The sequence below is a fragment of the Tauraco erythrolophus genome, chromosome 2, assembly GCF_009769465.1.
Source record: "Tauraco erythrolophus isolate bTauEry1 chromosome 2, bTauEry1.pri, whole genome shotgun sequence".
NCBI classification, from domain to species: Eukaryota; Metazoa; Chordata; class Aves; order Musophagiformes; family Musophagidae; genus Tauraco; species Tauraco erythrolophus.
In genome coordinates this window covers 68,784,140-68,808,294 of record NC_141466.1, presented here as the reverse complement: position 1 = coordinate 68,808,294, position 24,155 = coordinate 68,784,140, and the positions used below count along the sequence as shown (strand labels likewise).

General features: G+C 42.1%; 1 protein-coding gene across 1 annotated transcript in view; it reads left to right on the top strand.

Annotated features, from left to right (window-relative positions):
* Nucleotides 1–24,155, top strand: part of PKHD1 (PKHD1 ciliary IPT domain containing fibrocystin/polyductin) — a 272,553-nt gene that overhangs the window by 82,548 nt on the left and 165,850 nt on the right. The window contains exons 35-36 of the mRNA XM_086623983.1: nt 6,822–6,972; nt 21,325–21,537. Of these exons, the coding sequence (XP_086480109.1) occupies nt 6,822–6,972; nt 21,325–21,537 (364 nt within the window). The remainder of the gene's footprint in view (nt 1–6,821; nt 6,973–21,324; nt 21,538–24,155) is intronic.

The following is a 24,155-nucleotide window of genomic DNA, read 5'->3' as shown; positions in this document are numbered from 1 at the left end:
TTGGTAGCGAGAGTGTTTTTTCTTGCTATTCATATTTGGTTTCACACAATGGAAGATATTTGTTGTCCTCTTTGGGACGAACCTATTCCATCTTTTCCATGAAGATGTATATATGCCTTTATTCTCTGTCAGCAAAATCCTTAAAGGCTGCCGGGAATGAAAAGACAATTACAGAAGTCCTCTTTTGGTTTTGGTTTATATAGAAAAAAGGACATTTTTTACACTAAGTGATGAAGTGAGTGCAGGAGACTGTTCTTATCAGAGCAGGATGAAAGAGTGTCCTATCATGCTTGTCTCCGGGTTGCTAGTTATACAGAGGAACACCTATCCATGCTAATTGAAATCCTATGACTTTACTGTTGTGGTGAGTGTTTTTCAGTTAATTTGGCAAAGGGTTAGAGATAAGAGAGGCAGGAAACAGTGTCCCGAGACAGGTTCAGCCTCTTTGGGCACTGGGCAGCATTTTGTGTGCTAACTTCACTGACTTTATCAAATAATATGCATTTACATCCCTTTCAAGTATGCGTAGGAAGGAGGAGCCTGCACTGATTTGTCTGCTTTAATTATAGATGCTCTTCCCACCTTCCTAATTACTCCTTCATTAAGAAGTAGCTTGTTTCTTTTTTCCCTAGGAGCTAAAAATAATCAACTTTTGTTTGTTTCTGTAAATATTTTTATTTTTTTTACCCTTGAGGAGATAATTATTTCTATTGTTGCATGAAGATGGTGGCCAATACAGGAGGAATAATTAGAGCAGATGGCTGAAAAGACTTCCCTTGTAAAAGACGTCAAATGTAATAAAATGCCTCCCCTCCTCTTTTTTTCTCCTCCAAATATATGTTTTTCTTTCCTTCAGGTGGATGGGGGTTGGGTGTGGGGCGTAAATCTTTTACTGATGTATTAAACTGAGGAGCTGTCAAGAGTTCACCGCCTGGAAAGTGAGCTCCCTGTATCCATCACTGAAATTAAAGTGTTTTCAAACGTGGCGTGGAGTCCTGGGTCTACGGCGTGGGGAAACATACGCTGTACTCCATCACTTAAAATGTTAACCTTGTCTCTCCACGGTGGCTGAGGACAGGAACACTTGCTCTCTGTACTCGCTGGTTAAATGGCAATCTGTCAGCACGGAGGAAAAGGCTACCTCGTGGGTGTCAATCTGCTCCGTCTGCGGCGTTCGAAACCTTTGCTTGTCGGCGGCTGTGCATGCCAGGAAGGGTGAAACTTCTTCCTGCTGGACATCCTGGGAAGCAACCAGGTTGCTGTCGTGCAGGAGCAGTTCTGTGCTCCGCGTCTTGTCGGATGTGTCTTGGGGAAAGGATGAAGCTGGCTGCCAGGGTTGGAAAAGGTGGGAAAATCTGTCTGGCTTCAGATTTCTCTCCGTGGCTCGACAACCCTCAGGTGAAACCCAGAGCCCAAAAGAAGAGAGAGCATTTTGCTCAGCAACCAGCAGAGTCTGTGTTTAACTACATCACTGGTTCTTGACGATAAGGACTCTTGGTTTTGTGTCTGTAATGGTTGTTGCAGTCTTTTTTTGTGGGACTGTACTCTAAAAAAAAACCTGCACCTAACCAAACAAATTATAAAGTTACCACATGGTGAGATCAGATGATCTATGCTGTGTCTAAATAGGAGTTTCTCAACGCTTTTAAACCCAAACCTTGCGTTTTGAGGAAAAGGGACTTCAAAACCACCAGATAAACATATGTTGTGTTCGCAGAGTGATTGTTATTTACAAAAATTTAGACCAAACATTGAAGGACCAACAACCCCTTTCCTTTGTGACTTGTTTGCCAGCCTGTGTGGGAAAGCAAGTATATCACTGTTATTTATTCATTTGTAGCAGTTGCTGCCGCTGTTTCTGAGCCCTGGCAGTCACAGACACAAGCTGAGAAACTGGTGCTGAGAGATTGTGTCCCTAAAGGCTGATGTAAAGGCAACTCCAGGCTGGCTGACAACAGCAGCAGCTAAAACCAGAAAACGGAAAGAAATCTGCCTGAAAATGGAAAAAGGTGAAGCAGGGAGGAAGGGGATAACGTACTGAATTTTAGTGAGCTTGTGAATCTTTTATTGTATGTTATTAAAACATTGTTTTACCTTTACATAATTCATTCGTTGTTTTGGACGTCTAACAGGGAGGGAGTTGATACCTCCCCCCAAATTAACCTGCGTTACACACAAGCTATGGGCTTGGTGTGTAAGGTGTGGGCATGAAATGAGTTGCGCATGACAGGCACCAAGTGGGTGTCAGAGGTGGGAAGATATTGCAGGGCTTTGCTTGTTGAATTTTCATGTGTAGATCCCCCTCTGGTCCTCGTGCTCTTTGATACCCCGGGAAGAACAACTGGCTTCTTAGCAATTCCCACTGCTTGTCATTTCCCACCCATTTGGGGTTTCTGCCCATATTTTGCAGGTCTGGTTCCCTACTGAGTTAGTGTCATCTGCTGCACTGGATTCGAAATGCGAAATATTGCCAGGGTGGATTTCCTATGGATGTCTGATGGGAAGGCACATCCTGCAAAAGTTTAAGTGACCGTTTTAAGTGTTCAGTTCATGCTATACTTGTGTGCTTGGGGAAAACACCAGAAAAGTCTCTTGCCTCAATCCAACTACTGATTTTCATGAACCTTGCAGGAATATAGCATCTCTGTGCTCTCTGTGCTCCTCTTAAACCTAGTTGAAGTTGGCCACGTTCAAGTGTGAGCACTGACAGTGACACAGATGGGTGCAGAGATGTTATGGTCTCATAAGCCCCATTTCCTCCAAATCATCTTTCCAACTATCCAGTCTACACTGAAGCCAGAGTGTGAAGCTACCACCTCACCACAGCAGCTGCAGCCAGCCAGCTCCAGTTTCACCATTCAAGGCTTGTTTTATGCCAAATCTTCTTTCCCCCATCCTGACTTTCAAGCTCCTGGCCGTTTGTCATGCCCTATGTTGAAGCTGGAAAAAACATAGGAGGACAATGCCAGCCACTGATGCGTAGATTTCCTTGGCTCTGCGGGTTCCTCCTGGTTCATTCAACAAGCACGCATGGGATGGGCACTCAGCCATGACCCTGGTGTTTGCAGCTGCTGCTGCTCCTCAGTTTCACTGAGAAGTGTTTAAATTAAACACCATAGGTCAAATGCTGGGTGCCAAGCAGGGATAAAAATGGAAAAGGAGAGTTTTGGTTCTATGGAAAAACTATGAGGGGAAAGTTATTATCCTGCTTAGCTGTGGGCAGAGGGAAAGGAGCTGGAGTGTCTGCATGATGAAGGTATTTAGGACGTGGCCATACAGCCCTTTGAGAGATAAGGTGGCTGTCTCATTGGTTTTTCTTTAGGGTCTCAAATGAGTCGGTCCATCCCAGTGGTCATAAGAGCATGTTCAGCCTGAGAGGCAGCAAAGCCCCCCATGCCACCCTTAGCATGCAGAGACAGTGGTATTTGGTGTCTGTAGGGTGAACGTGGGCTACAACCTGTCCCATGTTGATAACAGGCCAGCTAGACAAGATAGGCATGATAACTGAGGAGATTTCTGAAGATCATATGGAGGGAAACTAGCAGGGCCAGGTGGGAGTATGGATTTCTAGAGCTGGGAGTCTGCTACCCACTCTGCTTGACGAGGGATGCTCAATTAGTTTATGTGTATATTAGTCCATGTTTTTACCATCGGCTGCTTAATAGGAGCTGGACATAGCCACCACCATTCAGCAAAGGAACATAACAAGTCTATTCCAGTTGAAGGTTGCACTATGCTTTTCTCCCAGAAAACAGAGAGTGGGTAATCATATGGGATTCATCAGGTCCAGGCAAACTGTACTTGTGATTCAGGGCAGGTGGCCATTTCACTAGCCTTGCACTAGACCACACTTTCTCTTTCAAAGTTCTTAAGGAGGTGCTCTTTCATCTTAGGGAAGGATGTAGGACTGCAAGAGAAGGATCACGAAATAAAATCTCCTGCTATCTCATTTCCCTTCATCAATTCGATGTCTTTCCTCAGTTCCTACAGAACTGCTTTCCCTCTAACCCCTCTGTACATTCCTCTGTGCTGTGGTAATTTGAAGTACTTTCTTTGAGCAAACACCCTTTTCTCTCTTCAGACAGATTCTTTAGATTTATTCTGTCCCTGATAATGCAAAGATAGTACAAGTGATCATAAACAGCTCTTGATCCTGTGTTATTAGTTGATGCTTATCTCATCTGTTCACTTTTATTTTTAAAAAAATGAAAAAAAAAAATCAGAAGTAATTTGAAAGACACACATGCAGGTGGTGCACATGGCAGCAGACTAAGCCAGGCATCTTCTCACTGGAAACCTTTAGATATGGACTGGGTGGAACAACAGAGATTTTTATGACCTTGGCCAACTTATTTTCTGCCTCTATGTAATCATTCTTGGATAGTAAACTTTCTTTTGAGCAATAAAATCTGTCTTTGTTTAAGTTGATAGTATAGGGACTGCCTCTTACTATGAACACACATATCTAAATAACAGAGCACTTCGTTTCAGCATATTTCTATCTTTCTTGAGTTATGTTCTGAAGATGGTTAGTAGCTCTTGGTTTCCCAGATGGTTTCAACCATTTCTTGTGCCTTATTATTACACCAGCATGAATGAGCTACCAGCTTTTATGCCAGAGGGTATTGGTAGAACTGAATGGATACCAAGTCTTCTAAGAGGTGACAGCAGGAACCTAGCAAGAATAGCTTGAACACTGATGTTGTATAGAGAAAACCTTAAATGAAGAACTAGGGTGTTTTCTAATTAGAAAGGGGAATTGTCTTCAAAAAAAAAAAGTTAAATTCAGAAGAGGAGTTTAGTTATCTTAACTCTTGCAAGACTTTTATCAACTACCAAGTTTTTGGTGCTAGCAAGAACAACCTGGTTGTTCCTTATGTCCTTGCTTTCCTATTAGAGTTAATCGGAAGCTTCTAAGTGACTTCAGAGCATTAGAGTGACTTTAAGCCATCTAAAAAACTTTTCCAACAAAATATTCTGACGGATCCCGCCATTTCACAACTATATCATGCAGTGTTTTGCTGGTGGCATTGGTTGAGTTTGTGTCAGGCAGGAATTTACGGAATTTGTAATTTTGTGCTACAGTTGGCTTGATAAGCAGTGTATCTGGGAAATGTGTGCCTTTCCATGAACTGTACCCTCCTCTGTCCCTTGCTCTGAGATAAAAACAAGTATAATTAGCTCCTTTTTCAGTGGATCTATTGTATACCCTTGTATATGGTATATAATCAGCTTCAAAGCACTATCAGTGAAGAGTAATTCACAGCCTTTCTGGAAAGACAGTGGATAAAGATAGCTGTTCTTTCAGCTGGAATTTTGTCCTAAATCTCTGAAATATATAAATATATGTTTGTAAGTAATGAAGATGAAACTTGTCCTAATACACTTAGCAGTCATGGAGAAAGTGTATTTTCTGTAACGGTTGTGTACAGATGTGAAGGCTTATCTGTACTTCTGTAATGATTAAGTTGTTCACTCTCTCTGACGCCAGAGATTTAGCTCCCCAGATGTTGTTACTGCCTGTGTGTTAATACAGTCCCACACTTCAGTCTAAATTAAACCAAGTAATTCCCTTTGTAGGGAAATTGTAGAATGGGTCAGAGGGTGGGAAATACCAGCATCCATACCCTACAGACGGGATGGACATAAATCAGTTGAATAATTTGCCTAGGAACCAACACCCATTCCCTGGTGTAAATAGTTAGGACAGTAGTCACCATGCAATAGTTATCTAAATGCTTTAGGTCCTATGGGAGATGTTGTATAAAACATCGGGGACATAACTCTCAAACTGACAATAGCACAGTCGAAAGAATAACTATCCTAACACCACCAGTATTGATTCACCTAAACCGCAGCTCTAGAGCAAAAACTTTAATGCACATGATTTAATGCATGCTCTGACTGAAAATGGAATAACTATGTTTTGCTTTTGTATTGAGGTTATTCTTTCCACTGCTGTTTTGGATTAGCATAACCCAGTGAGGACCACAAATATTTCCATGTCTGATTCCCCCTGCCTCAGATGGGTTGAAGCAGTTCTTTCTAGTTCATGTGTGACTGCAAAAGAAGCTATTATGAATGCCTACATCCACACTTGTGCACACATCTCCATGCAAAAATATACTCACATTCCTCAAGAAATTGGTCAAACCTTCACTGCAAAGCACATTCTTAAAGTTTAGAGGTGAGGAAGAACCATGGCTCGAAACAGGCGGGGGTCATTTCACTATTGCTCATCATTAGTCATTCTGTTCACTGTTTTCAAGTTAATCGGTGCTTTATTTGGAACTGATGTGGAAGCTGCCAAAGCGGTGGCAAATCTGATACTGGATAAGCTGAGAAAGCTAAAAAAGTATTTGAAAGGATGAGTGTCTCTCTAAATGCAGACGAATGGCAGGAGAGCCTTTGAAAAAGCATGTAAGGCTAAATACTGCCCATCTAGCAGGACGTTTTAATTCCAAACTCTTCAGGCTATTTTTATGACATTGACAGGAATTAACATGCAGTTCTGCTTTTGGGGAGGCAGAGAGAGACACACACTAGGAAACCTGCGGACTTTCCGCAGCCAGATCTGCAGCAAGCACCTCGTTACCCAGACCAGAACGAGACAATGGGCAACACCCAAATTGCAACAGGAGTGTTCGAAGGCTGAGAACCTCTCCAACCCCAACGCCTCTCCATCCCTTTGTTCTACGCGAGGTCCCGCTGGAAAGTAGCCGGCGTGATGTTGTCGTCTCCTCCGTCATGCTCTCAGCAGACTGGCTTCCCAAAGGGTGAGAAGGGACAAGCTTTGAACTTCTCTGGGTCTTTCTTTCCAGCTTGCCCTCCAGTTTTGTGGCCGGTGGGACGAGGACTCCAGCTGGCCTGCTGGCCACCAGCCACGAGATGGCGATAACGTCACGATAGAAGGCGGCCAGACTCTGCTGCTGGGGAGTGCCACTACCAACCTCAACCTGCTGCATCTCAAAGGTCTGTAGAAGGGGGGTTCAGCGCTCTTGTTCCTTCAAGGCTGGAGTTTTTCATGACCGTGATCTCCCTTTCCTTTTCCCAGCTTCTGTAGCGAAGGAGACACCTGGTCAGGCGGAGTCTGCTCTTGGGAGATACAATGGGATGATGATGGGGGACGGGGGAAGCATTTAATTATTATGTATGCAGAAGGAATCGTTCATACTGTTTGAGACATAATGAAAATATGAGTAGGAAGGCTTATTTTTTTTTCCCTTTTTCTTTCCCCCAGCTACCGAAAGCGCCGCTCTCCTGAGTGGTGTTCAGTGATAATGGCAGTGCTGATAACACTAATCAACTCTGTTTTGTTTGGCATCTTTGAGGCAAGCGTATTGCAAAAGCCTTTACAAAATTAATGATGTTATAGAATTACAGGCCACAGCTACCAAATGTAATAAATAATCCAAGACCCAAGAGCACGGCTGGTGGAGAGTAAACAACCGAGCAAAATTATGGGGGGAAACCCTGGGTTTGCGGGGTTCGTGTACCCTGGCGTAGACTCAGCATAAGTGTCAGGAGGTATATTTCTGTGGTTGTCAAAGTAAGAATTAAAATTACTTTTAATTCAGTGCCAGAAATATCCCTCCCTGAAAATTAGGCCCTGATTGTGAAAACCGTTGTGCACGTTTGATGTCAAGTGAATGAGTTGTTCTGGGAAAATTGCTTGCTCAAAGTTAAGCCGCTGTGTAAGCCTCTGCTGAAATGGAGCTCAAAAAATGGAAAGAGGAGTTTTTATATGTTTAAGGACTTGGATCTTCGCTGGTAAAAATGATTTTATGTTAAAAGGATGTTAAAGGCACTAGTTTTTCATTGAGATGATATTGAAAAACATGCATTTGACAATTACATTTTAATCTAACTTTGAGTGATCATTCTAGAAAGAAAAAACTTTGGAAGTTTATCCCTATTGTGAGAACATTTAAAAGAAAAATTGAACTCGCTCTGTTTAGGTTTAGAGATTTCTCCAGAGTTGCTGCACCAGGCATCATTCCTGTTATTAAAAAAAAAAAAAATCAAGTAAGAATTTGAGATTAAAAAAATGTGAAACGTTTTAGTACAATTTTCTTTCCCCTCTTCCCCAGTGAAAATTATAACTCTGTGTAATGCAAGATTCTTGTTAACCCCATTGTGATTATGACATAGAGTAGAGGAGTTCTGTCAGAGCCTCAGATTTGAGACTGGCAAATCGGGATGACGACTTTGGGCCTCAGCCTCTGACTTTGTGAAGAAGTAGGACACAATATTGCAGCTGAAACCCTTTGAACTTTGGGCCTACTCAAAGGCACATTTGATCTATGAGTCAGCAGTCATGAAGCAAACAGAGGTCTGATTGAATTTAATGAAGTCTGGAGCAGTATCTTTATGACTTTGGCTCATCTGACATTCAAATCATTTTTCCCCTTTATAATGTTTTCCAAGAAGCTTGGTTTATGATGTAGATTCATTTAGGAAAGCAGATTAAAATATTTTAGATGCTGTTATTTTCTGCATTGCTACGTGCCAAACATAGGGACCAAATATTTTAGAAGGAGAAACCTACACAGTAATGGTTTATCTGAGCTTCATCTTTGCTGAAGTTTCCTTGTTGCATCCGCCCCCACTTACATGGGTGCTGCCAGCTGTTTAGCCTTGGATTTGGAGTCAAGACATGCTGAGATTAACTCCGATCTGAGATTGGGTTGGATTCATCTTTCCTAACCTTACCTTTCTTTTAAGTTGTCCATCACAGGGTGGTTGTTCAGGCTCCCGTATTGATAGGGAGAAACACACACCACCAAAGATTTGTTCATCTTGGGTGTTATAGATACCCATCTTAAGATGACTCACAGTCAGTTGATCCCCTTAGAGCAGAAACTGCATGATTCTGTGAACATGTCAAATAATTGCCAAACTTACCCAATTGCAAGATGAGCATGACAATAAGCCCCTAACCTGTAGGCGAGTGTAGATATGTGCTTTGATGGAAGCATCCCATTCCTAATCTAGCTGGAGAGTTTTTCTTAGTTGGAGCTGGAGAATGGGATTAAATTGTAGTTCTGCTCCTTTGACTTTCATAACTTAGCATCAGGCTGACTGTGTACTCACAAGCTGAAAATGTAACAGACTTTACAGGTGAAAAAAAGCTGTAATGCTACTGAGCCAACCCTTCTGCAAAGACACTGTACTGACCATATTCTGGTGCTGTATCCAGCAAACCCACACATGTTTACAGGCCCATTTCTTGAAATTCCCCTTTGTTAGGGATGAGGATTTTGAGTACTGCCCCTGTGGTCTCTCCTTACGCTGTTTTCAACATTGTAGGTATTGTTTAAAGAGTATTATAACAGGGATGTCAGCTACTTGTACAGCCTTAAAGCGACCTGGCTTTGACTGTATTAACATTGGCTAAATACATATAGTGGTTCTGGTAGTGATCAGACTGTCTGGACAGAAGATCTGGAGGTCAGAGCAATAGGATTAAGCAGCTGTGTCCTGCTCACTGCCATGAGAACTCAGCAGCTTCTACCTCCCCCTCAACAAGCAGAGCTTGAACACGTGGTTATTGGCAGTGGAAAGTTTAATAGTCAGACTGTGAAACTGCTCAGACAATACTGATTGGGGAGGAGATAGCAGATAGATTGTAGATAACTCTGTAAATTCAGCAGATTGCAGTTATTTTTGTAATCCCAGCATCACAAGTATGGAAATATTTATGATAACGCAGGACAGATGGAAGTTTCCTTTGAGCAGAGCTTACACTGGAGTAACTCCTTAGTGTTTGATGGGTTGATACCTCAGACATGTGCTATTGCCTGTGTCTGAATTTACAATTCTCTAGGGAGGTCTGGAGACCAAAAAGCTGCCTGGTCTTTCAGGAGTACCTTGGAGATGAATTTTGGGGTGACATTGCTGGTATACCCTGGTGGGGTTGAAGATCCCCAGTTGCCTTTGCAGTGGCAACTTTGAGTTGGCCATGCTTGCAGGTATGAGGGAGAAGATTGTTTTGGACACTATTCTAGAAAAGCCGCGATATCACTTGTTGCAGCTCTTTCTGTCCCTTATAATTTGTGGGCATTGCTGCATCTTAACAGTCCAGCAGAAACCAGCATGCCAGTTCCCTCTTCCATAGTCAGACTCCAGGCTGAGGTTTTGAGAAAGGTCTGACCCACTTAATCTGTGGTTTCTGCCTCTAAAATCTGTGCACCCAGTTTCCAAAATACCACAGCTAATCTGGGCTTTTCTCTTCCAAACTATGAGATCCCAGGGAAAAAAAAAGAGAGAACTGTCAAGCCCCAAAGATACTCATGATATTGTCAATGCATGTCTGATTTTGAACCCACGTCTCAAGAGAAATGCTTATCCATCAGTATGTTGGATCGCTTGTAATTCACGCTCAGATCAGGCTGTGGCTAGAATAAGTCCTGTGAGTAGATCTAGGGAGGAGAGAAATCTAAATATTGATTTAGATTAGATTTAGACTCAGCTCTGGAGTCTCCAACACAAGAAGGACATGGAGCTGCTGGAGTGAGTCCAGAGGAGGACCACGAAGATGATCCAAGGGCTGGAGCACCTCTCCTATGAAGACAGGCTGAGAGAGTTGGGGTTGTTCATCCTGGAGAAGAGGCGGTTCCGGGGTGATCTTATTGCAGCTTTCCAGTACCTAAAGGGGGCCTACAGAAAAGCTGGAGGGGGACTTTTTACAAGGGTGTGTAGTGATAGGACAAGAGGCGATGGCTTTAAAATGAAAGAGAGTAGATTTAGATTAGATCTATGAAAGAAATTCTTCCCTCTGAGGGTAATGAGACACTGGCAGATGTTGCCCAGAGAAGTTGTGGCTGCCCCATCCCTGAAGTGTTCAAGGCCAGGTTGGATGAGGCTTTGAGCAACTTGGTGTAGTGGAAGGTGTCCCTGCTCATGGCAGGGGGGTTGGAACTAGATGGTCTTTGAGGTCCCTTCCAACCCAAACCATTCTTTGATTTTTCTATGATTCTATGATTTTTCTTGACTCTCTCCTAGGCTATTAGCAAAGATCATCAAATATTAGCTAATACACCTGCATAAATAATTGTCAAATAACTAGTGCTTCATTCACTATTGGTAGACTGGGCTTGAATTCGCTGAAAGAAGGAAAAAGCTTTTCCTTCTGTTTTCCTGTCCATGGCATCAACCAGTCTTTAAACCCAGTTTAAAATCTTTTGTCAGTAAGTGTGGTTGGAAACTGGTTGTGTTGCGGTGATTTCTGTGCCATTTTCTCAACCCGTTAGGGATGTGCATTGTGATACTTTTTGCAGGCAGTTTCTAGTTCATATTTTCTTTTTTTAATCAGGCAGAGACATTACAATTAAAATACCGTAAAAGCGATTCTGGCAATATTGCAATAAGCATGTTTTTTAATTAAAGAAAGAACATGGGATGTACAAATAGTACCAGCTAATGGGAAATTTCATCCAATGTATTTTTTAATTGAGATTTAAAAGGAAGAAAAGTCAGCTTTATTTCTTCCCATCGCTGTGTGGTATTTTCCTACGTTGTTACAGTGAGGTGTACCAAGTCTGCAATAATTACAGTCTCAGAGCCTTAAAGTCTCAGTGTTTTCATGGAAAAAATGAAAGGCCTAACTTCTTTAATTTGTTAGTATTTTTTTTTTCAGGAATTCAGTGTTATTTAGTAAAGCTTAACTCACAGAGCTGGACATTCCTGGAGGAAGGGTTTTAACGCCCTGAATCTGTAGTAATTTGTTGTTTTTTTCAGTTCTTCTCCCATCTGTAAACTCTGGTTTGGGTTTGGGTACAGGCTGCAGGATTCTCTTTCCCATCCTGTTTCGAATGGACTTACAGCATATATGTTAGACTCCCAGGGCTCTCACTTGCCGATTAAATTGATTTTCTGCAACTTCAGTAGCTCTTGAGATTCCTTGGAGTGTTATAGGACCAGCAGATCGGTGGAAGCTAATCCTGGCCAAGGAACCGCACACAGCTCTTGCAGAGACCAGGCTGAAAGCTGGGACAGCACCATCCTCTTCCTCCACTTGTTGGCATGGAAGGAGGGGGTGTGCCTCTTTCAGGGAGGCAGATGCTGCTTCTAATTATGGGATGGAAAGTTCTGCTGAGTCTGCCTCCACCTGTCCTGGACACTAATCAGGTCCTTAGTGCAGAAGCAGCTTCATACCATTAGTAGGTCTGTCTTCACACACTTATATATGGTGCAGAAATACAGTTGTTGCGACCTACGCAGGCTGAGAACTGAGGTCCAGGACTTGGTAAGGTTTTTAAATGCAATTAAATACTTTCAAAGGCATGAGTCTGTATCGTGAGCCCAGAATGACAGAGGAAGCGTACTGTAAAATAGAATTTCACGTAGATTTCTAAAGTTTTGAAATATCCCCTCATACTCTGATGGCTTAGCAGACTGTGTGTTATGATAGTTTTGCTGTAGGAACAGGCTGTTGCTAAGACCAAGGTCCAACCCACTGTTCTGGGCACTAGGAGACAAACCTTATCTGCAATATCTTCAAATTCAAATGGCAGAAATCAGCTTGAAATGAGATAACTTTGAGTGGAGGGGCATAGCAAATAGAAACACTCTAATGATCTAATGGTCACCCAGGCAGGCTCTAAATGAGCAGAAACATAATCCTGCTCCCTAAAACAGTGCTTCTGTGCTTTCCCCAGTGCACCCCTCCCTTCCTGACAGTGAAACACTTAACATATGTCTGTCATCTGTAGACTTCAAAGGACCTATTTTTTCATCACACTTCACTCTGTGATGCTCACCTTGATGCCTTCACGAGGCTCAAGTGCAAGCTTCCTTCATTAGATCCTAGGTGATATGTGCTGAAAACCATCTAGGAATATTCACCTCTTCCCCACCAGGTTAGCCCTCCTCTTGCAAATGCATCAAAGGTGTTGCTATGTATCTCAGAGGCTACCTAAGAGCTGAAGAAGTAGAAGGACTTCTGTGAAGGAGATATACCTATGGCAGCGTCTTCTGGGCTTTGCCTGGCTCCTGTACTGTAAGGGAAGAGCCCAACCAGCTTACAAGGGAGCACGTGCCATCTGAACAGATGGCTGTGAGCACAGCAAGCCAGAAAACACAGGCTTGTCAGGCTTGGGAGACAGTTTCTGTCTGAGAATACTCCAGCAGCTGCTGGTTCTTCGCCCAGGCATAGATTAAGGCCTCCATTCAGCTAAATGCTGGAATACAAGCTTAGCTTTTCAGCATGTTGGTGATGTCCTGGTGGAAATACACAGGCATTTGAATTCACAGCTAGTTTGGGATCTCTACTTATATATTATGAACATGGAGGAACATATACAGGGAGGTGGAGAACGAGTTTTAGACTCTTGGTTCAGGCAGCCTTTGGGATGGAGCCAATATGACATACTTCTTTTCTTCTTCGCGTCTTGCTCAGGAGTGATCCAGCCTGCAATCAACTTTTAAGGCTCATCCGAATGTCATGTGAACACGTCAATAGGGTGCAGATGACAGGTCCATGAAATAATGAATTGTTCTTATTTGAAGCTCATATATTTGAGGCTCTGTATTCTGCTTACCATGCACAGGAAGATCTTTGTGTTTTGGGTTTTTTTTCTTCCTTCTTGGAGGTCCCACCAGGCACAGCCTTGGAGCCAGAGAATGAACAATAAGTGGGCTGCCAGCACGCTGCAGCCTTGTTGTGCAGGATCAGTTGTTTCAATACAGATATTCCAACTCCGGCAGTTGCCTCCCGCTGTTTGCCACTCAGGGATGCTTGCCAGGAATGTCACTTCTGAGCTTAAGCCTGTCTCATGGGGGATTCTGTGGCTTTGTCATGTGAACAAGTGAAGGCAAGTGGTAAGAGCAAGCTGAAGACTGTGGGAATGTTAGTTATGCAAGGCCATGGTGTGCCTACAGCACAAGGAGAACAGATCTTCCCTGCACGGTGATGGGAGAGAGTAGTCCACTTGAGGAGATGCCTTTTCAATCAGCAAATTGTCCTCTATGGAGAGGAGGTTTTCTGTTGAAGGGCTGCAACACAGTAGTGATATGTAAGACAGTTTTGTTGATACTCTCCTAACAACTTTTATTATTGATCCCACACAAAAAAATTCTCTTGAGACTATCCATAGCCTTTCTGGGAGTTGCTTGCTTTAACACTTCATTCAGCTTTGCATAAAGGAGTAGAATTAAATCTGGTGATAGTCACTTTTATTCTAGCTTCCCAATGAGCTGCTCATTAGAAATAAGTATCTTATATCAACCGTGAATGCAAAGTGTGACCGTCAAAAGATGATGATCAAAAAGCCGTCCATGTAAAAGTTGTACTTTGGAATGGGGACTTTGCTTCCCTGTAAGTTTGGAAAATCTCTAGAGTGCTCTAAATCACAACCTAAATGAGAAATATAAACATAACATCTCTTCTATGCATTATGAGAACATCTATGTTAAAAGGATTTTTTAAAAATAAGGCTTTTGAGAAGGGATATAAGCTGCTATGTCTGAAAGCATGACTCTTCATGACAGAGGCAAGGAGAAGCTTCCCACAGCAATCCTTGCAGTCCTCTACTCCATCATTATTTGTTCGGGGTTTTTTTTCAGAAATGCATAATGCAGCCCCTTTCCTTAGTAAATATTTTGGATACCTGGGCTGTGGCATTGCATGAGCCAGACCAGGATGCCTGAAAAAAGTGAAGTGTTAATACATTACCTTTCCAATTCCTTCCCTTTTGAGTGTGCCCTCCACCATTTCTCAAGGACTTCAGAAGATAATTCTCTTTCCACAAAACCAGTTCTGCCAATAGCACGATGGTGATGTAGTTATTCACACAGCAGATTACAACCCTCACCTTATTATCAGATTTGCTTTCCTTAATATTCACTTTTTTTTTTTCATTTTTTTTTTCTGTATGTTTCACCCCTCCTGTGGAACAGAGGGAGTTGACTCCAGTTTAGTTTTTCTCTCTTTCTTGTCTCTCTTTTTTTTTTTTTTTCTCTAAAGACAGATAAAGAAAGATTTCTTTTCCAGGCAGAGAGGTGGAGGCTAATTGCTGGGTTAATTGAGAAGAATGGTGCTTCTGATGTTCTCAAAAAGTATCAAATAGCCTCAACATATTTCTCCCCACCCCCTCACTCCACCTAAAGAGACCCATTGAATTTGCACATTACTGTACAGAAGTGATTATGGGTTTAATTGTATTTATTTTGCTTGGTGGAGAGGCCAACATAACAGTAGTTGATTGATTTTTATAAAATCACCCTCAAGGTCATATGTAGGACTTTGCTTTCCTGTGCAGCCATAACAAACAATTTGAGGGTCACAGCCAAAGGCTCAGTTGAGCAATATTCTTGCTTTCTGCTTTCAGAGAAGAGGTCAAGTGCAATAAAAGAAGGAAGCATAACTTTTATTTTCTTTTTAAAAAAGGGGAAGACAATCTTGTAAAGCAGCAGCTGTATATTTATTCTGACCCAATGAAAAACACAGAGATACTGAGAGCTGAGGGTCAGAGGGACAATATGCAATTTTTTGACATAAGTATTTGTAATTTTGGCTAGAATTTGTGTTACATTTAGATTCGGTAACTGGTTAAATGGATCTCTGCTAATGCTTTCTTTTCTGTGATGCTGCTCTTTTTTATCTTCAGCAGTTGAACTTTACTTTTTACACTTTCTTTTTGCCCGATGACAACAGCATTATGGTGTGACTGTGAGTTTAGCTGATATATTTGTTTATTATGATGATGTGTTGGGTATTACTGCTGCTTCTAAGGCAAAGCCAAAGTGTCACGTACAGCAGTTGCCTTCTGGTGGTCTTGATCTTGTAAGTCTTGGCACCGTTGCCAAGTGCACTTCAGTTGCCATTGCATCTAAGGACCAAGAAACCCAATAGCCAGACACCAACCCCCACCTTGAAGTCCCATTTTTATTATCCCTTCACATCCAAATCTTCACCCAGGGAGGGGAAACCTTGCTTTTATATCGGATATCCCCAAGAAAGGGTCAAACTTGTAGGCCAGGCATGGCACAGCTAGTGCCTGCATGCCTGGTGCTACTGAAACACATTGGGACTCATACCCAGTGTAGAGCAGTCACCAGCATTCAATTGCCAAGCTTGGAAGACACCCAGAAATTCACAAAAGATATGGGAATATTTGAATCAATGGAGGGAAAGATTGTTCAGGACAACTGATGTGCGGTTAGCTTATTACTGAGAAACAGTTAAAAATTTTGTTGAAATTTTGTGTGGAGAAAATGTGGCTGAAACTCAGGAAAAATTTTGAGGTTGTTTAAGGCAGATCTATGATTTTGCAATTAAAAGATAGGACAACTTTGGCTACTAGCCTTCTTGGTTCATTGGTACAGCATGGCAGCAATTTGAATACTCATTAAAAATTTTATGAAGAGAGTGGAAGCAGAAATTACTATATTTCGGTGGGAGCAGAGCGTAGGAAGTCAATAAAGACCTTGGGGAAGATGTCTTTTTTTAATGTTAGAAATAAAATAAATTGCAGTGATTTATAGTTCCATTTCTAAATTGTGGTGATAAAATTATTAACATTGCTGCTATAAGGCAAATGTATTTAATAAATATTTCTGTTCTCAGTATGGGAAGGAACAGGATGGTAAATTATATCACAAGAGGAAGATGGACCAGCAGTCCATTTATTCCTGAAGAATGTTAATGTAATGAAGATGTTAAATAATATCTTTCAGGAATACATATTCTTAAATCAACAGGTCCATTCTCATTCAAGAACTTTGAAGGTGCTAATAGAGACATTCTGTGGCCCACAAATATTAATTTCAGAGTAGAGGGGAAATGACAGAGGGCTGTAGAGGTTCTGATCTTGTGTCAGGGTCCAGACAGGTAAAGGAAAAAATATTGGCTGCTTAGTCTGATATCAACCACAGGTCAAAAGTGAAAACTGTATGAAGTTAAATGTTACAGTTGACTGAATCCATAAATTACTAACCATAGGAGTTACTGAATGACAGGATATAAATTTTATGGAAAAAAAGACAGCAAACTTTATTTCATTTGCTAAGACAATTGCAAGTTTATTTGATGAAGTTAATTCTGTAAAACATGTGATAGTGTGATGACTAACTGAGGATCACCTGCTAAGATCTCATGGGAGCTAGCAGACATAAAATGTACTAACTCAAAAAGTAAACTGTCAGTGGGAAACCATTTTCATGTCTGCTTGGATACCACTGCACATCATCGATCATCTGAAAGTAAATGGAGGACCATCACTGGTCATATTTTGTGAATGCCATTCAAACCAAATGCAGACTTAACACAGCTCAGGAGAGAGCTGGGCAAGGAGCAATTAAGAATGAAAGTTGTGGTTACACAATAAGGAACTTGTCAGATAAAGCCATGATTATAGAATCATAGAGTTGCTCAGATTGGAAAAGACCTGTAAGATCAAGTCCAACTGTTAACATTGCCAAGTCCATCACTAAACCATCTCCCTAAGCACTGCATCTGCACATCTGTTAAATACCTCCAGGGATGGTGACTCAACCACTTCCCTGGGCAGCCTGTTTCAGTGCTTGACAACACTTTTGGTGAAGAAATTTTTCCTGATAGCCAATCTAAACTTTCCCTGGCACAACTTGAGGTCGTTTCCTGTTGTCCAGTTGCTTGTTACTTCGGAGAAGAGACTAACCCCACCTTGCTACCACCTCCTTTCAGGTAACTATAGGGAGTGATAAGGTCTCCCCTGAGGCTCCTTTTCTCCAGGCTAAACGACCTCAGTTCCCTCAGCCGTTCCTCGTAAGACTTGTGCTCCAGACCCTTCACCAGCTCCATTGTCCTTCTCTGGACACGCTCCAGCACCTCAATGTCTTTCTTGTAGCGAGGGGCCCAATAATGAGCACAGTATTTGAGGTGCAGGCTCACTAGTGTCAAGTACAGGGGGACGGTCACTTCCATAGTCCTGCTGGCCACACTGTTTCTGATACAAGCCAGGGTGCTATTGGCTATTCTGATAACAAGCCAGGATTCTGTTGGCCGCCTTGGAACTGCAGGCCAGGCAGAGACCCTCCTCCCCTCGTCTGGATGCACCTTGGGCAGCAGGAAGTCCAGGAAGGGGAAAAGAAAAATTATTTTAAAAATCACTGCACTGGCCAGAAAGTACCTGGAAACTTCATCTATCTTTATTGACAATTTCCCATCTGAGTTCCACAACCTGGGGCCAGTGCAGTCAATGGTGCCATCAGGAAGCCATGTGACCTTTCTGGTTCTGTTCATGAAAGGATTAGAAGTCAGTGTACCCTAAGGATGCCCACCTGATCTCCCTGTGTAATGAAAAGGGAAAAGGGGTAGTATATTTTTTTACTGTGTAGGGATAAGTTAGTTTTGCCTCTATAGACAGCATTAAGAACAATAAAGGAGCAGAATTAGGAGATTTAGCTTTCCAATTTCAGAAGGAGCACTGGGCTGTGGGAGAGGGTGCACTATCCCATGTATTAGAGATGATTCCTTGCAGAGAGAGTCTTAAAAAACCTTATCAACCAGTCTGAATGACGGCTGAGATTTACTTTTACTTGCAAGTACTTTCACAGGAAATGCTGTTTTCTACACCTCTCTGCAGTGCGATGCAGAAGGGTACAAAGAGAACCACTGTCTGAAAGCTCATCCTTGACAAGTTATGGTTGTCAATAAAGCAGAAATTGTGAACAGTAAGAGAGATTAGCTGTTGAAAAAGATGATCGTAGAAAATGGCAGAATGATGTCCTCAAGTCAATTGATTGTTTGCCTTTCTGGAGGGTATGCAGCAAACACAGATGACTTGACTTCCTCCAGTTTTTCAATAGCATGATGTGCACAGACCATCAGGTGATGTGATCTAATGGTCCCTTCAGTCTGAAAATGAACACCACTTCAAGTATTATCCTAGTTTCAGCTTAGCAGGCTGCATCTGGAATATTGTGTCCAGTTCTGGGCCCCTCAGTTCAAGAAGGACAAGGAACTGCTTGAGAGAGTCCAGTGCAGGGCCACAAAGATGATTAAGGGAGTGGAGCATCTCCCTTATGAGGAAAGGCTGACGGAGCTGGGTCTCTTTAGCTTGGAGAAGAGGAGACTGAGGGGGGACCTCATTAATGTTTATAAATATGTAAAGGGTGACTGTCATGAGGATGGAACAGGGCTCTTCTTTGTGACATCCAATGATAGGACAAGGGGAAATGGATATAAGCTGGAACACAGGAGGTTCTGCTTAAACAAGAGGAAGAACTTCTTCACAGTAAGGGTAACAGAACACTGGAACAGGCTGCCCAGAGAGGTTGTGGAGTCTCCTTCTCTGGAGATATTCAAAACCTCCCTGGACGCATTCTTGTGTGATCTGATCTAGGTGGTCCTGCTCCAGCAGGGGGATTGGACTAGATGATCCTTTGAGGTCCCTTCCAATCCCTAACGTTCTGTGATTCTGTGTATTAAGAACATTTCATTTTTCTAGCAGTATCATGTATCTCAGAATAAGTCACGTATCTTTTATTTTGAGTGAAACAAGCTGAAATTCATGCTATTTTATCAGTGTGTATTCAGTATAATTCGTAAAAAAAACCCAGTATAACAAGCTTAACAGAAATACATTTGTATATAGAAAACTATGTCTAGGGAAAGACATAATTTACACATAAGGGAGTTAGTGTTTGTGGGATCAATCCCATGGTTCCCAGCAAGAAAGAATCCCTTGGCTATAAGCAAGAAAATGTGGGATTTATCTCTTTGATCTATTAGCTATATTTTGTAAAAACTTATCTGGAATCTACTGAAATCTGTAAAGAAAACAATCTGTAGTCCTTATTAAAATACAAGCTTTGTTATAAGACTAAGATATTAAGACTAAGACTAAGTTATAAGTCTTTGTTACAAGACTAAGAAATCAATGAAACAGTGGAAGAACCTCAATGCAAGAATAAATGAGGAGATCAGGATAAGCAGAATGTGTTCAGCAGGAGTGAATGCAACTGGGTGGGAAAGGCACACGAGTGCTATGCATCTCAGTCATCACTGAGAGCAACAGGATCTGATCAAGGCAAACAATGATCAAGGTAGTTTTTAATTTGATTTTTATATTAAAAATTTTATTTTTTATATTTTTTATATTGAAACTTCTTCCCTCCTTTTTAGTCTCAATACTGAAATTAAAACAGAAGTCTGATCTCCTTCCTCCTTTTTGCCAAGGATTGGTAGTATCTTGTGGGGAAGGAAAACCAACTGTTTGGTAGGTATAGAGGTCACTGTTAAACACTGCTAACACCAGTAGAAAGCAGACTATGGTATGAGATATCACAATTATTAGCTACTTCACATAAAGGGAAATGTTGGGAGGGTAACAGACCCTTTGTAAAGAGGTCTGAGGTTGCCAGGCTCGGAGGTATCCTGTCCTACCCCTGGGAAGGAATCTTTCATAGGAGAGAAAATAGGAAAAGGCTAAACCATCCTGGGGTGACAGGCTGGGATCGCCAACTCACACAAGGCAAGAAAAAAGGAGGCATTTTACAGAACTGAAGAGATTGAGTCAAAACCAAGGAATAGAAATGCCTTTTCATGCACTGTTTACTTAGACCACAGAATTCATTGCTTCAAGAAGTCATTGAGACTAAATATTAGAACGATTTGAAGGATCAGACCTATATTACTGACAAAACTTATCCAGTTATAGTAAAGGACGGTAAAAGGAAAATGTTGGCAGGGAGATGAAACCTGATGCTTTGGGGTGAAGCTAATCTCTAATTAGGGATTAAAATGAGGCTTTCATGGGATGGGGAGATCATCTCTTAACCAACTATAACTGGGAGAAGTTTCTTATGCTGTATTTGGAAGCATCTGGTTTTGAACAGCAGCTGGAAGAGTATGCAGGATTAAATCAACCGCTGTTCTAAACAATTTGCCAGTTCCTATGTTCCAAAGCTGTTTTCTCCTCTCTGTCACAAGTAGTTTGTAATCTGAAAAGCAACATACAAGTTAAGTAGTAATATTCCTTTTTAACACTTAGAGAGGCAGTACATTACGACTGGGATTTTCCCAAACAACTCCCTTGCGCTTAAATTGGAGTGACTTAGATGTCTGGCCAAGCTGAACGGCCTTGCTCAGGTCTAGAAAGGCAGCCAGTGGTAGAACTGAAAAATGGACTGAATTAATAAGGTCTGTAAAGAGCTGATAAATCCATAGGTAGAAATACATGGCAAGGTGGAAATTTTGCGTGACGCAATAATATTTTATACTTAATCTTGTAATTTTATTGCAAAACCATTTGTTGATCCATCTCTTACAGCTCCTTTGACTGTAAGATAATGTCTGGCTATTATATCTATGGTTGCATTTTGCTCTTCTGTTGTCTTCAGGTGGCAAACTCTTATTCACTGGTCCAGGACCTGTAGAATTGCATGCTCACTACATTCTGATATCTGATGGAGGAGAGCTCCAGGTGGGATCCCCTGAGGACCCTTTCCGTCACAAAGCACACATCTATCTCTATGGAAGCCTCCATTCTCCGCCATTATTTCCATATGGAGTCAAGTTCCTGGCAGTGAGGAATGGGACCCTTTCCATTCATGGTGAGTAATTTTTCCTTGTCTTCAAAAGCAAAGCACAAATGAATAAAAGAAAAAAAAAAACAGAGCAAAAAAGTTTTTGGAGGGAAAAAGCCCAACAACTTTGGTCATGAACTTGGATTTTGAATTACAGTTAAGTATTTGTTGAAATCAGTTTTTTGGGCTAGAGTTTAATATCTTTGCATTCATCATCATACTCCTATTTCTGCAGTATCTTATGCACCAAAGCTCAGTGCTGTATCTCCATGAAAATTCCCACACTGGCAGCTGAGTCATTTTGAAAATCTGAACCCTGAGAAGAAGATAGATGCTATCATAGAATCGTAGAATGGTTTGGATTGAAAGGGACCTCAAAGATCATCTGGTTCCAGCCCCCCTGGGGTTGGGCAGGGACACCCTTCACTACACCAGGTTGCTCAAAGCCTCATCCAACCTGGCCTTCAACACTTCCAGGGATCAAGTAGTTATGAAACTCTGACAGATTTAGGTGCCCAGAAGATGTTTGGATTTGTGCTTCTCTATGCACAAATAAATGAAAGTCTCTGTCCCTTTGAAATTGGACCTCAGATCTCTGTTGTGAATCATGTAGGTTTGCTCTGCTGCTAGAAAGGAGTATCCTTCTCCCTTCATCTCTCTCCATAACAACTGGGAAGTTTCCTCCCCAAAGAGGATATGACACTTGGGGTTTCCAAGAGAAGGTAATCGGCCAGGTAGTTCCTACAGTGACACCAATGCCAAGCACGCTGCAGTTAGTAACCTGTGCCAGCTAAAGTGTGGATGATACTTCTCAAAGCAGCAGCAAAGTGCTCCTGGCAGTGTGTTTTCCCCTTCTCCTCCATCTCTCCGTGCTATGCTGGCATTCCAATGCCATTGGTCTGTCTCTAGCATTAGGAGCACAACTGGCATCTTTCTATTTTCTTGGTGATCCACACAGCAGCACCTGCTCAGCACAACTTGCTGTCATAAATGACAAGTCCAGGGCTATGCAGAATATCTGTGGAAACGCCAAGAATTTCAGTCTTAGGTGCCTGGTCTTCTGCTCTAACCACTGGACTTTTCTCTCAAAGAAAGCCCTGCAGGGCCAGAGCTCTACATTCCTACCAAGTGGAAGAGACAAGAGACGTAGAGGACAGAAAACGGCCTTAGATTTGCAGATGTTCTGGGGTAGAAGAATTTAGATACAGATGTTTTTTTTAGAGGGCTATGAAATACAGATATAAAATGGCCATTTCTTGGTGCAGTAGATTGGATATGAAATTCAGGTCCAAACTCAGCATGAATCAGAGTATTGGTGCAATGAACACATGTCAAGCCCCTAATGAATGGACTGTTTTTAAAGGCAGTATGTGTCTTAGGGGAGGAAAGAAAAAAACAGCCAGCATATTTGAATGCCTCATCTCCCTCCCTTATGTTCTGGTGTGTCAACCTTCATATTGGTAGGCGTTCGTATCCCGCAGCAGGGCTTGAACTTACACCCTCCTGCCCTACAGGCAGAAGTGTTGCTATCTGAGCATGGCTGACACGTATGGCTCTGAGTCAAAACCGATGTCAGACACGGAGGGATACAATCTGAGCACAGACAGGGAGCGAGCTGTACCGCTGTGCCGTAATCCTGTCGGTTCCCAGGAGCCGAACAAGGTCAGGCGAGGTCAGTTGTTGGAGGGGAGTCAGTGAACAGATGCTTTTCTGAATGGGGAGACATCAGCAGAGGCTGGGGAAGGTGCTCCTGGCAGTGGCAAGGGAGGTGGGCTGCACTGCTCCCGAAAGCCACGTCAGGTGTCTTGACCACTTCATCGAGACACAGAGAGGCTATTTTATCCAGTGCTTGCAAACGGCTTTAATAATTTCAGTAAACTGGTTTTGCAGAAGGGCAGAGTGTTTCTATGCCATTTCTTAGAGGGACTCTGTGAAGAAGTGCTATTAGATCATCGGGGCTGAATTGACTGTCCTTTACTGGCCATTGAGTTTCACACAGTTATCCCAGCCTTGAGTTCAGTAACTCGCATTAGATTAAAGCATGCCTTCCAGAAAGGCTTGGTCTTTGAGGACATCAAGGGAAACAGAAGACAGCATTTTCTGTAGAAGCTTGTTCCAGGGGATTAATTTGGTTAATCATCCATGTTTTGATTTTTTTTTTTTAACCTAAGTATTAAAATGTCTGATTTGAACTTGCCTGTTAACAGCTTTTGCTGTTTCCCTTTCTGTATCTTCTGCTACTTTAAAGTATCCTTCCATTCTCAGTTTGACCGTTATAGGTCAGAATTTTGTCCTTAAATTCTCAGAGCTTTCAAACAAGAGCCGTGTCTTCTTCATGCTGCTATGTTTTCTAGCAATTCAAGAAAAAAACAGTAGAATCTCCTTGCAGCTGTGCCTCCTGTACTGCTTCTCCTATCCTCTCTGAGCCTGTATCATCACTAGCTTGTTGACTCCATCCTCTCATGGACAACCCACGAAATTATATATAGAGACAAATAGGACAAAAGTACTTGTTTTACAGTGTTACTTTTGTTGGGGTTGTTCTGCCTGGAGAAGAGAAGGCTCTGGGGACACTTTATAGCAGTCTTCCAATATCTAAAGGGGGCCTACAAGGAAGCTGGAGAAGGACTTTTAACAAGGGCATG